The sequence below is a fragment of the Scylla paramamosain genome, chromosome 29 (assembly GCF_035594125.1).
Source record: "Scylla paramamosain isolate STU-SP2022 chromosome 29, ASM3559412v1, whole genome shotgun sequence".
Classification (NCBI taxonomy): Eukaryota; Metazoa; Arthropoda; class Malacostraca; order Decapoda; family Portunidae; genus Scylla; species Scylla paramamosain.
The window spans coordinates 16,459,380-16,474,528 of record NC_087179.1 but is presented as its reverse complement, the minus strand read 5'-3'; the positions used below and the strand labels follow the sequence as shown (position 1 = coordinate 16,474,528).

At 42.6% G+C, this 15,149-nt stretch overlaps 1 protein-coding gene across 11 annotated transcripts in view; it reads left to right on the top strand.

Annotated features, from left to right (window-relative positions):
* The window catches only part of LOC135115754 (synaptosomal-associated protein 25-like), a 48,656-nt gene that overhangs the window by 515 nt on the left and 32,992 nt on the right, over positions 1–15,149 (top strand). For 4 of the 11 annotated variants that reach the window (XR_010276038.1, XR_010276039.1, XM_064032723.1 and 1 more), the window contains exon 1: positions 188–338. Coding sequence is in view for 2 of the 11 variants with exons in the window: in XM_064032720.1 (XP_063888790.1) it covers positions 10,196–11,458 (1,263 nt within the window). In the remaining 9 variants the exon portion in view is untranslated. Of the gene's footprint in view, positions 1–168; positions 339–10,149; positions 12,510–15,149 lie in introns of those variants that run through there. The other 7 variants (XR_010276037.1, XM_064032721.1, XM_064032725.1 and 4 more) reach the window with 5 other exon arrangements.

Here is a 15,149-nt window from a genome sequence, read left to right as displayed (position 1 = left end):
AACTAAAAATACGCATTGGCATAAACCCATCAAGGACCAGAATGCAATGAGGACACGCCAAAATCTTATAAAAATCACCCATCCTTAAAATAATCCAATAAAAACAGCCCATAACTAACTGCAACGTAATCTTAAAAATACTAGACTCATATTTCATCACATCCACAGTTTTGTCCTGCGTGTGGGCGTGCGTGGTGAGATGGAGGGAGGCGTGGTGGAGGGTAGAGAGGCCGAGGCGATCAGAAGGTGTCGTCTGCCAGGCGAGGGAGGACACGATCAATACACCCGCACCGCCTTTGTTACTCCCCTTCTACTTCTCCACCTCCTAACACCTCACCGTGAGTACAGAACCAAGTGAAAAACCCCGTACACACGCTAAGATAAGCAAGGATAAGGTGTGTGTGTGGGAAAATGTGCGTGTGTGTTGACAACCCTAAACTGTCCTTGCATTGATCTCTGTGTATCTTCTACTTCTCTTTACTTCTCTGACTCAAACAGTCTTCCTCTGAGTACCTAAGTCTTGTGGAAATCAGGGATAAGGGAGAAGAAAGCGTGTGGGTGAGAATGTGTGTGTGTATGTGTGTGTGTGTCGGCAACCCTAAACTGCCCCCTTGCATTGATCTCGATCCTATACTCCCCTTTACTTATCTGACCCAGAGAGCCTTTCCCTTAGTACCTGAACGTATTGGAAGTGTGGGAAAAGGGAGAAAAAAAGCGTGAGATAAATACGTTTGTTGGCAACCCGATAGGAGGCTTATTTATTTACCCTGATGCATTTGTTTCTCATATATTTTTTTTCTTTTGTTTATTTTTCGTCCTAATACCCATGGGTGCTGGATCTGATGAGAAAACCCAGAGATAAGGGAGTATAACGTGTGTGTGTATGTGTGTGTGTGTGTGTGTGGAGAACCTCCTGTCATTGATTCCGTGTTCTATTTCCTTCTTCATTTTTTTTTACTAACACTTCGTCATAGTAACCTGATGAAACGCCACGTAAAAGAGAGATAATGAAAGTGTGCTTACGTGAATGTGTGTATATGAGAGAGAGAGAGAGAGAGAGAGAGAGAGAGAGAGAGAGAGAGAGAGAGAGAGAGAAAGTGCAAATGGGCAACCCTAACGCATTAAATAAATCTCGTCTATCTTGTTTTGCCTTCCACTTATCCACCTTCTAATATTTCACCGTGGATTCCTGCCAAAGCATTGGGGGAACTAGGAGCGAAGGATATGGAAGGTGTGTGTGTATGTATGTGTGTGTGTGTATGTATGTGTGTGTGTGTGTATGTGTGTGTGTGTGTAACTTCATACCACCGCCTAACACTGGTCTAATCTCATTTCATGCCAAGGGGGAGTGTGCTGTTGTGATTTTATGTAATTTTCTAACGTACAGTGTGTATGTGTGATATCCGTGTCGTTATGATTATTCCCGACTTTAAACTATTTGTATCGTTTCTGTCATCACTGAACCTAACATAAATAAATAATATATAGATAACAGCTGTAGTGGTGAAGTTCTTAAGATATTGTAGCCTAACCTTCTCATATTGCCCCAGATAATCAAATGAAGCTGTCCTTTTACTGATTGAAATGCTTAAATAATGGTTGGTCTGTGTGTTGGAGGGATTGGTGAGTGTGTGTAGTGAGGGGGAAGGAGCGTAAGTTGTCCTTCATTCTGAATAACTTCCTTCCATTCATTGATCCTGTATTGCTACTGTGTGGGCGTTGCCATTCACGCCCCCCCCCACCCGTCCCCCCCAACCCGCCAGGCCCTCCTTAGGTATTCCAGCCTCTTTTATTGATCTAGTCTACTTCATCTTAAGAAAGCATCTCTTCACATTTCTTGGAAGTCTCTCTCTCTCTCTCTCTCTCTCTCTCTCTCTCTCTCTCTCTCTCTCTCTCTCTCTCTCTCTCTCTCTCTCTCTCTCTCTCTCTCTCTCTCTCTCTCTCTCTCTCTCTCTCTTATCTTTCCCTTCTAAGCACAGGTGTTGTTATCATTTAAGTTTCCTGTGAAGTGTGTCATAACCAGCCATAATTCTTACTAATGGCTCTTTATAATAAAGAAAAAATATGGAAGGAACCAAAGCCAAACTTAATCATTGCAAAGCAGCTTCTAGAAGGAAAATAAAAACTGAGAGAAAAAAAACATTGAAATTTAATGAACACTTACTAAATATTCTAGTTAAAGAGAAGAGGAGGAGGAGGAGGAAAATGAAGCCATAACTGGATGTTGGCATAAATGGGTACTGTAAAATTGTACTCTAGTAAATTAGCTTAACTCTCAGAATACCAGTGAGAATCATGAATTGTGTCTGTTTGAAATGAAGTATGTATGTGTGTGGGTGTCATGAAGAAAACACTCATGTACTGTAAAGAAAAGTTAAGCCATTCTAAACTTGGTGGAAAAAATGAGGAGAGAAAAAAAGAAAGACAGAAAAAAAAGAAAAAAAAAGAAAAAAGAAAACTGACATGGCTGGAGGTGCCAAGAATAAACCTGGAAATCAATACTTAACTTCATGTGGCTGTAATGGAAGTGTATCTTTCTGTCTACACACACACACACACACACACACACACACACACACAGAAGCTCGAGTCAATTCCATGAAAATGTAAATGAATAAATAGACTTACACACACACACACACACACACACACACACACACACACACACACACACACACACACACACACACACACACACAGATATGCATACACAGACACACACACACACACACACACACACACATTTACAGTTATGCATACACAGACACACACACACAGACAGACAGATATGTATACAGACACACAGACACACAAACTTACACACACACACACACACACACACACACACACACACACACACACACACACACACACACACACACGAACAAGCAAGCAAGCAAGGTGTCTTCCAGATGGGACTATCAGTGGAGGGGATCAGGGTCATAAAGTTAAATGCCAATGGGAGAGCAAATTACAACATTTATTAATTTAATGAGTTTGTGCGCTCCTAAAGGACTTATTCTACCATCCATTTCATTCCTTACATGCACACTTGATTCTGTGATAGTGATAACAGTAATAATAGTGACTTTGATTTGACATAGAAAACAGTGAACATAAAGGACACAAAGAATCATTGGGAAAGAGAATCAGGGTTAGTAGTAAATATATAAAACTGGATGTGGTGAAAAAGAGGAGTCTGAGAGGCCCAAGGTGGAGAGATAGTGGAATGAAATAGTGCAGAAATAGATTGGTGGAGGATGCGGTGCGTGATCGAGGGAAGAGGCTGGCGGAGAAACAGGGAGGCTTTATCATGGGTGGGAGAAGCTTGCAAGGGAGGAAGAGTGGAGGAGAGTAGTGAAAAAGAAGAAAAGAAAAAAAAGTGGGAAATGTGTGTGTGTGTGTGTTGGTGGGTGTGCTGCAGAGGGGCATGTTGTGTGCGTGTATGTAGGTGTGAGTGAGATGCTTGAAGTGTAATCAATGGTTGTGTGGGTTGTGTGGGTTTTCTCTCTCTCTCTCTCTCTCTCTCTCTCTCTCTCTCTCTCCTGCAGATTTGGAGAAGTGACAAAAAATAAGGAGTGATTTTGATGTTTTTTTTTTATGTATTTATCTTTTTATCCTTTTTGGTTTGTTCTGTTCTCTCTTTATTCTCATTCTTTTCCTCCTCCTCCTTCTCTTTCTCCTCTCCTTTTATTCCTTTTTCTTCTTCCTTTTTTCCCTGGTTTTGCTTTCTTCCCTCTTTATCCTCATTCTTTTCCTCCTCTTCTTCCTCTCCTTTTCTTCATTTTTTCCTTGATTCTGCTCTGTTCTCTCGCTTTTATCTTCATTCTTTTCCTCTTCCTTCCCTTCCTCGCCTCATTCATCTTTCTTCCTTTTTTTCCATTATCATTATTATTTTCTTCTATTCTCTCATTATCCTCATTCTTTTCCTCCTCCTCCTCCTCCTCCTCCTTCCTCTCCTTTTCTTCCTTTCCATCTTCCTCCTCATTTCACTTCCTGTCCCACTTAACATCGCATTGGACTCTGTGGCCTCCTGCTGCCTGGCCTCTTTCCAAATGCAAGACTTAAAATGTTCTGCAGGTTGTTTATGGAATCCCCCTCTGTACTGTTCTGGAAGGGGATGAAGGAGGGGGGGGTGGAGGGGTGGGGTTGGGAGAAGGGAAGGCAGCATCACCAGAACCATCCAGTGTTATTGATGGTACAATTTCCTGTCTCATCATAGAATTTTACTTTGAATTTGAGTTTTTTTATATACAGAATGTGGAGGTATTGTGTTTTGTCTTATTTATTTATTTATTTATTTTATTTTTTTATTTATTTATTTTATTTATTTATTTTTTTCATCTTGGTTTATAGGGTTACTTGTGTCGTTGCGTTTGTCGTACCAAGTTGGTTTTCCTCTTATCTTTACTTGGGTACTTTATCTTGTGTTTCCCTCACCAAGTCACTGTACCACTTGTCTTTCTTTACTTGGTTACTTCGTCTTAGGCAGCCGTTCAGTGTTCCTGGATGGCAGACAGGACTCAGTATCTTGTTCTATTTCATGAAGTCACTTGCAACATTTGAAGTGGCAGTGAAATGTCAGTGGAATGAAGTCAATTTTGCAAAGGAATGTCTTGGGAAATAGTTGTGGATCTGGCACATTCCTGGGAGAGAGAAGTGGAGCATTACATCCTGTCCCAATCCATACCATTACTTGCAACATTTTATAATTGGACGGTGACAAAAATATCCAACGCAGCATTCTTTCATGAAACTTCCCTTCCGACACTTGTATGAATAAGTGCCGTTGCTTTGTTTGCCAGTGCATCGGGATATCTGGCAAGCTGGGGAGTCTGGTTTCGCCCCACTAGGCATCATGCCAAGGGAAAACCAGGCAAAAAGTTCATGCTAATAACCCCTCCTGCCACGCCCCTCCTCTTGTCTTGCCACAACACAGGAAGGTGAATGGCTCCCTGGGGATGCACTCAGGCTCACTCTGCACGTGTTTCCTCATCCAAGGAGCAGTTGGTGTCGTGATTACTTCTGATGATTGGTGGGGATCATTAGTCTTTGCTGGGGTATCTCACATCCAATCATATCTATTCTTCTTCTTCTTCTTCTTCATCTTCTTCTTCTTCTTCTTCTTCTTCTTCTTCTTCTTCTTCTTCTTCTTCTTCTTCTTTAGGCTTATTTTTTTTCTTTTATTATTATTTTTTTAGGGTCTTTCTTCTTTTATTTCTTCCTTTATACTTGTTGATATTGTACTTTCTTCCTGCTTGCATTTCTAGATTGCTGTGACGTTTCTGCCCTTAGTGCGTGACTGGAATACTGTGGATTTGTGATTTATTTGGGGGTTTACTAGAATATTGTCCTTTTTTCTTGTGCTTTGTAGTTTTCTAGAATACTGTGACCTTTCTGGCCCTTTCCTGATGTCACACTTACTTTCTGGAATAATGTGGCTTTTTTTTTTTTATTTATGTATACCTCCTACCTTTCCTACGTTTCTAGAATACAGTGACTTCTTTGCTTCATAACTTTTTTTTTCTAGAATATTGTGCCTTTTCTCTCCTTCATATTTGACTAGAATGCATGCCTCTCTATTTCCTCTTCTTTACACTTTGCTAAATATTGAGCTCTCTCTCTCTCTCTCTCTCTCTCTCTCTCTCTCTCTCTCTCTCTCTCTCTCTCTCTCTCTCTCTCTCTCTCTCTCTCTCTCTCTCTCTCTCTCTCTCTCTCTCTGATACTTTACTCTCATACTGTTTTTTTTTTCCTTTTCTAATCACATTTTAGTTCCTTTTTTCCTTTCCTAATCACATATTGGTTCTGTTCTTTCCTTTCCTAATCACAAATTGGATTCTTTTCTTTCCTTTCCTAATCACATATTGAACTCTTTTCTTTTCCTTTCCTAATCACAAATTGGGCTCTTTTCTTTCCTAATCACATACTGGTTCTTTTCTTTCCTTTCCTAATCACATACTGGTTCTTTTCTTTCCTTTCCTAATCACATATTGAGTTCTTGTCTCTCCTTTCTTAATGACATATTGGGTTCTTGTCTTTCCTACTTTATTTAATACTGAGTCAGAGTGAGTAACTTCAGCTATGCAAGTGTGATGAATGTGAGTCTATAGATAGCCATGCTGTGGAATCCATTTTATTTTATTATTCATTTATGCATATTCTGTAAGCCTTTCATATTATAATCTAGGCATTGTGTCATATAACCTGTTCTTAGATTGCAGTTTATGGGGTTTTAGATTTTAGTTTATGGCTTCCCCAGGACCTTAAATTTAGAAGGAGGACATGATGGAGTGAGTCCTCAGCTTAATTTTACAGCACACTTTAATTTTACTGCAGGAGAAGACTAGTTAGGTGGAGATTGCTAACTGGTTCACTGTGGGGGGACTTGTAGGTTACCTGTGTGACCTTGGAGATCAGGTGTAGTGCAGGGAAAGACTAGGGAGGTCAAGGTAGGTTGCAGGTTCACTGCGGAGGACCTGGAGCTTGGTTTTGTGGCCCTGAGATCAGATTTTACTGCAGGGAAAGGCTGGGGTGGTCATGGTAGGTTACTAGTTCACTGTGGGAGACCTAGAACTTGGTTTTGTGGCCCTGAGATCAGATTTTACTGTCAGGAAAGAGTGGGTAGGTGGAGATAGCTTACTTGTTCACTGTGGGGGACCTGTAGCTTGTTTGTGTGGCCCTGGGGTCAGATGTAGTGCATTTGGTGTCTTGTGAAAGGGACTACATTGCTTTACACATCAAACTGTGGTCTTGAAGTCAATGAGTGATGGAATATTTGTACCAAAGGGGAAATAAATATGGGAAAGTAAATGTTGTAAAAATCATCAGTGCTACTACTACTATGACTACTAACTACAAACTACTACTACTACTACTAGTAACCACCCCCATCATTACTACTACTACTACTACTACTACTACTACTACTACTACTACCACCAGCACCACCACCACCACTATTGTCAATGATAGCAGTGATAACAATGCTAATAATTAATTGACCAACACAGCAGCCAGCATTGGACTGAAAATACACAAGAGGTGATGAATGAAGCTTTTTACAGTATGTTAATGAAACTACTAAGCTTCAAATGTGAGATGTTGTTAATGGCAACCAAAAGCTTTCAGACAAAAGGCAATGATGAGATCAGGGAGAGAGGCATTGACTAGCTGTTCAGGAGTTTAATGAGGCTATTCTTGTACTGGTATGTGTGTGCGCATTTGTGTGTGTGTGTGTGTGTGTGTGTGTGGGTGGGTGGTATTAACCCTTTCACTACAATATACAAGTCAGCACTAAAAGCAATGCCTGGGATTTTTATAAACTAGAAAGGGATAAAAAGAATAGATTTTACAATTTCTAAGCAGTGCAGTGTTTGGTGGCTGTAGAAAAAGAAAAGGCATCTCGGAGTGATTAATGATTAAGGGAAGGTGTGCCAAATAGCTGTCTGTCAAAGGGTTTAGTATCATTTCCATCCACACATTGGTTGCTTGCTCTTGAAGGAAATGATGGTTATAAAATATTACTCATCCAAACACTGGCTTCCACACAAAGCATTTCTCTCTTAACATCTTTGCCATCACATTGTTCCTGCCTTTTGTCATCACTTGTTGTTCCTGCCTGTGCTGACATACCAAGAGGACTCCAAACATCCAAACATACTGATACTTGTACATTCCATTCGTAAAATCATGTGCTGTATATCGTCCACAAACTGGCAACCACGAGAAGTATTTGTCACCGAGTGTTTTTATCATAATTTATTGTTGCTGCCTGTGCTGACATACCAAGACAAATGTAGACATGCTGATGTACTCCTTTCATAAAATCACGTGTATCATCGAAAACTGTCATTCGTAAAAAGTATTTCTCACTGAACATGTTTATCGTCACTTGCTGTTTTTTATTGATCCTGGCATACCAAGAGAACATTACAGTATACATATTGATGCACTTCATTCATAAAATAATGTGTTGTATATCCTGCAAAAAAAAAAAAAAAAAACTGGCAATTTACTTCTTTATCATCATGTGTTATTATTGATCCTGACATACCAAGAGAACAAAACATATTGGTGCACTCCATTCATACAATCATGTGTTGTATATCCTTAAAAAAACTGGCAACTTACTTTTCACTGTACATCTTTATCATCACCTGTGTTTTTATTGATCCTAACATACCAAGAAAACATTACAGTATATATATATTGATGCATTCCATTCATATAAAAATCACATATTATTTCACCTGCACTGGCATAACAAGAGAATGGGACACATAAATAGAAGCACTTAGGTGTATAAAATCACATTATTTTTTGCCGTCCTGCACCAAGAGAAAGCAGACTTAGATTGATGTGTCTAATTCATCACATTTTTGCTTTTGCCCGTCTCAATATGCCAATACAATAGCAGCCTTATTGACGCACCCATTTCATTGTCCCGCCGGCCGCTGCACGGTCTGATAGGGCAGCAGTGGTGGGGCTTTATGGAGTGTTATTTCATTTTTATTTCATCCACACCCATATTTTGTGAAGTCCCAAGTCCCTCCATTCAACCGTTTCCACGAAGCCACCCACAGCATTTTTGTCGGCCGTCCACAGAGGCGAGCACCATTATCATCAAGTGGTGCTTAAGTACATGTTCAAGAGCGCTGGCTGGCAAATTAAGGAGTACGCTTCACTGTGGGAATGTTGTATTGAATGTTTGAAGGAAGTTTTTTATGTTTGGTAATGATGTGTTTGGAGTATGTTAGGAGGATGTTTGGTGTGGTCGTGTGTTTGGAATATGCAAGCCGTGTGTATGTGTGTGTGTGTGTGTGTGTGTGTGGTGTGAGTTTGGTATATGTGATGTGTGTTGTATGTTATATGATAGTAGCAAGTTACGTGAAAGTTTGTTTTTTTACGACTTGGGTGCCATCCTAGTGTTGCCATTCTTTGTTTGCTTTCCAGATCCTTTGTGTCTATTTCTTGTTACATGACCTCTCGTTCTCGTAATTCACCCTGCATCCTTGTACGTGTTTTGTTTTAGCACAGAAACTTACCCTCATATTACCCCATTTCCACATCTGTTTACATCCAGCTTAGCCTTAAAATTCCAGATTATTCCTTGTATGAATGGCTTTTTTTTTTTTTTCAAGGCTGTGTATAGAAAACTTTATCTTCATGTGTATCTTCCTGTGAGTGGCCATTTTCATTTTCCTACTTCATCTGTTCTTGTAGTGTGTGTGTGTGTGTGTGTGTGTGTGTGCTAGAAGAAAGAGTGTCATTTGTTGTGTCTGGAGAGGAATTGCTTCTCAAGTCCTGAGTAAATAATAGATGTTGAATACTACAGAAAAAAGTATCGGTGAAGTAAGAGTTATGATGACACTATGAGCTCTTTGCTGTGTTGTGAAAGGGAAAAAGAGAGAGATTTATATTGACATCTTGAATTACCATGAATCTCCATAAAATATGTTAGAGAGGAAGAAATATGGAAGCTTATATTAAGTCGCTGGCTGTGGCGTGTGGGGAAAGGGGGAAAAACAAAAACCTGTTGGCTATGCTGTGATGGAGGAAGTGATGATATTAGATTATATTGATGTAAAGATAAGAAGAATAAGATAATAGTCAATGGACCTTGTTTGTCTTGATGCTAGTGAATGTGCAGCCTTACCCCTTTAGAGTGCCCAGGTGACCTTTGTTGGTGTGCATTATTCTCATCCCACCTAGTGTGGTGTCATGGCACCTCACTCAGCAACACTCACATGTCACACACACACACACACACACACACACACACACACACACACACACACACACACACACACACACACACACACACACACACACACACACACACACATGGAGGAAGCCGGTGTCTTGGCAAGAAGGTTCAAGATGCACCATTGCTGCTGCTCAAATATTGACATGAAAATGCACTGCTGTGATTCTTTGTATTGTTATGGCAGATTTGGTTTCTGGGAAGTGCTGTAAACAGGTAGCCAAAGCATACCAAGCTTTGTGGAGGAGCTTGTGAATTGGAGCAGTACTTGGCCAAGGAAGCCAGGACAGGTGGTGGTGGTGGTGGTGGTATTATAACTAAGTTGATAAGTTTGGTGTGTGGTGAGGCAGAGGGGGAAGTGCTAAGTGGATGCATCATGTCTCCAGCAGGAAGGAGGAGAAGGATCAAGAGGAAGAAAGAAAGAAAACCCAGATGAGGGAGATGTTTTTGTTGCGTGGAGGAAGCACACAGGTGTTGCCTGTGGCCGTCTCCTTCCTGAGGCACACAGGTGCAGCCCTTCCACCATGCAGAGTCTTCTCCTCCATGAAATCCAAACCCAGGGCCTCCTTGAGCCACCAGGAAGTGAGGAAACACTGGGCTTGTAAGCAGGTATCCCACAGGTGGAGGTGGAGTCGAGGCTTCCACACCAGCCCTGCTGCCCACTGCCAGCATGCCTCCTCCACCTCCACCTCCACCACCCGAAGGACCATCTTCTCTGGCATCCAGCCGACGGGAGAGCTGCACCTGGGTAACTACCTCGGGGCGGTGCGGCAGTGGGTGCAGCTGCAGGAGAGCGGTGATGACGTGTTGTTCTGTGTTGTGGACCTGCACTCCATCACACTGCCCCAAGACCCCACCACCCTGTATTCCCAGACCCTGGCCATGACAGCCTCACTGTTGGCCTGCGGCATAGACCCCTCCCGCGCCGTGGTGTTCCAGCAATCCCGCGTCCCAGAGCACACGCAGCTGGCTTGGGTGCTGGGCTGCCTCACCACCATGGCCCGGCTGGGACACCTGCCCCAGTACAAGGAGAAGTCGGCCATGCAGAAGGAGATCCCTCTGGGGCTGTACGTGTACCCGGTGCTGCAGGCGGCAGACATCCTGTTGTATCATGCCACTCATGTTCCTGTCGGGGAAGACCAGCTGCAGCACATCCAGCTGGCAGCGGACCTCGCCCGCATCTTCAACAACAAGTTTGGCAAAACCTTCAGGGCCCCTCGGTCGCTGGTGCTGGGCCAGGATTCTGCTCGCCTCCGCAGCCTCCGCCAGCCCACCAAGAAGATGTCCAAGTCTGAGCCAGACCCCCGCAGCAGGGTGGCTCTGAGTGACCCACCAGATGTGGTGCGGGAGAAGCTTAAGAAGGCAGTGACGGACTTCACCTCTGAGGTTTATTACAATGCACAGGAACGGCCCGGCGTGTCCAACCTGATGGTGATTGACAGAGCCGTGACTGGCCGAAGCTTTGAGGAGATTCAGGCGGCCAGCCAGGGCCTCACCACGGCCCAGTACAAGTTGGTGCTGGCTGACGCAGTGGTGGAGCACCTGGCCCCCATCAGGCAACAGTACAACCACCTGCTGCAAGAGCCTGGCCACCTGGATCAGATCCTGGAGAATGGAGCACAGCAGGCTAGGGAGCGCGCTGCCAAGACCTGGAGTGTGGTGAGGCAGAAAGTAGGCTTGTTGGGGAAATTATAAAAAGAAGGCAGTTGCAATTTTACACAAACACCTTGTTGGTTAAGGAAAACCAGTACTGAGAGAACCTTTCAGTACTCTTACTCTGAGGGAAGGCAAAGTTTGTGCCCCTCACTGATAGAGAGAGATGCATGAACACAACACGAAGACATGATAAAAAAGAGCAAGGCACCCCAAACACGGCCACCCTTCCTGCAGTGGTGTCATGGGAGAGGGAGATGAATCACCTTCACCCCCTCCTCCCTCCTGAAGTAAAGGAAGAAAATTGATAAACTAGGAAGGAAGGAAGAGGGAAGGCCCCTTCTCTTAAATTGTGGCAGGTCAGGGAGAGCAGAAATCCCTGTAACGCACCTTAATCCCCGTGCCAGTAAAAAGCGAAGATAGAACCCATTGCTGCCATCTCACAGAACAGAATCACCTCCCTGCCCTCAACATTACCTGCCTTACAGCCCCTCCATCACCACCACCATCACCCCCGCCGCCGCCGCCGCCGCCATCAGCCAGGGTCAGAAGGAACACTTCACTACGGGAGTAAGAAAACTCGTATGGTGAAGTGGTGCAGGAAGGAAGGCGTTGATTAATTAAACTGTGAACGTGTGTGTGTGTGTGTGTGTGTGTGTTCTGTGATCCAGTAAAGTAGATATCTGACAGGCATATAAATCAGGAACTACAGATACAAAAGAGATTCATGTTAGGAATATTGAGGAACGTAGAACCCAGCTAGATAATAATAAATGATGAGACAAAATAGGCTTAGCTCCTTCCCAATATATTACACACACACACATACTAGCTGTCTGTAGCACGGGCCATATTTAACACACAAACGAGAAAGAAAGGTGAAGGTTAAAGAGAGAGAGAGAAAGAAAAAAAAAAGTAATATATTGTTAATTACATATAAACGGTGCTTATTTTTATTTCAACCTCCCGGAATATTTTTTCTTTTTGTACAGCGGTTTGAATTGAGGGACGGTTTAGAATGTAAACACGCTTCCATCGGTTATAACTCGTGTACATAGATAGCACTTTGCCAATACAGCTTGTTGTTATAAAATTAATGTGTTTTATTGTATACTCATTGGTGGTAGTGGTGGTGGTGGTGTTATTGATGTGTTTATTACTTGTTTAACGCATGTATGAATGTTGGTCAGAGAGAGAGAGAGAGAGAGGTGGATAGTTGGAAGGTCTGAGTTCAAGGAAAATAACAAAAGTAAATGTAAAGGAAACAAGCACGATGAAAAGTAAGAGGAGAAGGAGAGGAAGAGGAGGAGAGTGGTAGGGGTGAATTGTGTGTTTATAGAGGAAGGGGGGAGGGGAGGGGGCAAAGAGGGGTCATGGGGGGGAAGAATGTTTGCTGGTTCATTGCCAAGGGAACTGACGCCTCAGAGTCTCGTGTTCCTCGTTTCCCCTCTCCCCTTCCTCTCTCAAGTCCTCTTCCAAGTCTTCTCCCTTCCTCTCTGCCTCAGTTCCTTCTTTCCGTTCCAAGACATTAATTTATTTTCGTTTATTTATTTTATTTTATTTTTTTTTCATTTTCTCGTTTATTTATTTTTTTCCTCGTCCTGTTTTTCCTCTCCAGTATTTTCATTTATTTGTTCTTTTTTTTCGTTTTCCTCTTTCCCCTTTTATTTTTTCCATTTTCATCGTCCTATTTTTCCTTGCCATATTCTTTTTTTATCGTCTTTTCCTTTATTTTTTATTTCCTTGTTCTCGATTTACCTTCCTTTCTCTTGTTTTCCTTCTTGTAGTTGTCTTTTCTTCTTTCTTTTATATTTACTCTCTCTCTCTCTCTCTCTCTCTCTCTCTCTCTCTCTCTCTCTCTCTCTCTCTCTCTCTCTCTCTCTCTCTCTCTCTCTCTCTCTCTCTCTCTTTGTGCTCCAATTTCATTCTCTTGTGTTTCCTTTCCATTACCCCCTTTCCTCCTTTCTTTCATTTAGCCTTCCCTCTCTTTTGTCATTTGTTCCCATTTCTCCTCTCATTCTATTCCGTGACCCTTTCATTCCCTGTTCTTTCTTTCTTTCCTCCCTCATATCCTTTCTCTTCTTTCCGTTCGTCTTCAGTCTCCCCCCCCCCTTTCTTTCCCATTCCTTGTTTAATTCAGTTCCCTGACTTTTTTTTTTTTTACCTTTTCTTTCCTTTCCTTTCTTCCTTCCTTCCCTTCCTTTCCCTTCCCTTCCCTTCTCTCCCCTTCCCTTCCCTTCCCTTCCCTTCCCTTCCCTTCTCGCTTCCCTCTCCTTTCTCTATTCCCTTCAGCACCATTTGAGGTTTGTTCATATTAGTTAAAAGGTGAATTTATGACACGCATCCCCCACCTTACTTAAGCCAGTCCACCTCCTCCAAATGTGTGTGTGTGTGTGTGTGTGTGTGTGTGTGTGCCGGTAACTGCGTATCTCTGCGGCTGCTCCTGAATGTTGGACGCGGCAGGTCAGACGGCTTGACCTTGTGACCTCAGAGAGAGGGAGAGGAAGAGGGTGGAGATGGGAGCTGTGTACGTATACATGAGAATACTGAAAAAGGGAAGGAATGAAATAAATAAATAAAAAGATTCCAGATTTGTTTGGGGAATGTTGATGGTATATGTTAATTTATTTATGTATTTCTATATGGTACTGGTTAACTGCTTGGAGGTGAACAGGGTAGAAATGGAACAAGACTTAAACACACACACACACACACACACACACACACACACACACACACACACACACACACACACACTTACGTAATCCTATAAGAGGAGGGGGGAGAAAGAGGATGCGTTATAAAAAAAAAAAGCTTCGTCAGGGGAGTGTATTTATATCTATTTATTGTGTGTGTCTGTGTGTGTGTGTGTGTAAAAAGCCGCCGCGGTTACGTCATGTCTGATGTGTACGCGTGTGTTTGTATGTACGTGCTTGCGCTTTATGATCTGTAATGACGCAATACCTTACACATCGAACACTGCCATTGTTTTTCAGATTGGTTACCTGTGCTTTGTGAGTGATGGGCGGGAGACTAATGAAGCAATGGTTACCTGTGCTTTGTGAGTGATGGGCGGGAGACTAATGAAGCAATGGTTACCTGTGCTTTGTGAGTGATGGGCGGGAGACTAATGAAGCAATGGTTACCTGTGCTTTGTGAGTGATGGGCGGGAGGCTAAAGGAGGAATGGTTGGTTACCTGTGCTATGAGAGTGATGGGCGGAGACTAAGGAAGGAATGCAAAAGGTAACAAACAGCAACGGGTTCCAATGTTTTTCCTACTTGTAACCCGTCTGCGCCTCACCTCCATTACATTAAAATCAGAAGGATCTAGTTTAAATTACATGTTTTTTTGTGATTTTTAGTAACTGATTAACAAAATTTCTATATTAGCAGGATAAACGCTCTTGAGAATCTTTTTAAGCGTCTCTGTGGCCTTTGAAAATAGTAATGAGAGAACTAAGCGTTTCTTAATTCGGGCCTGAGAAGTTACATGTGTTTTTTTGAGGGTGTTTTTATGCTATTAGTGACTGTTAACCAAATTTTTTCATTATTAACGAGGTAAACACTCTTGAGAGCTCTTTAAATCGTTTTTGTGGCCTTTCAAAATAATCAAGGTGAGAGCAAGGCGTGTCATTGTGTGGGCCTGAGACTGTGCCCCGGCAGCCACTTGTAGTCTCCGCCCCGTGGGAGTTTGTGGTGAATAAAATAAAATTGTCTTGGCATGAAGGCGAG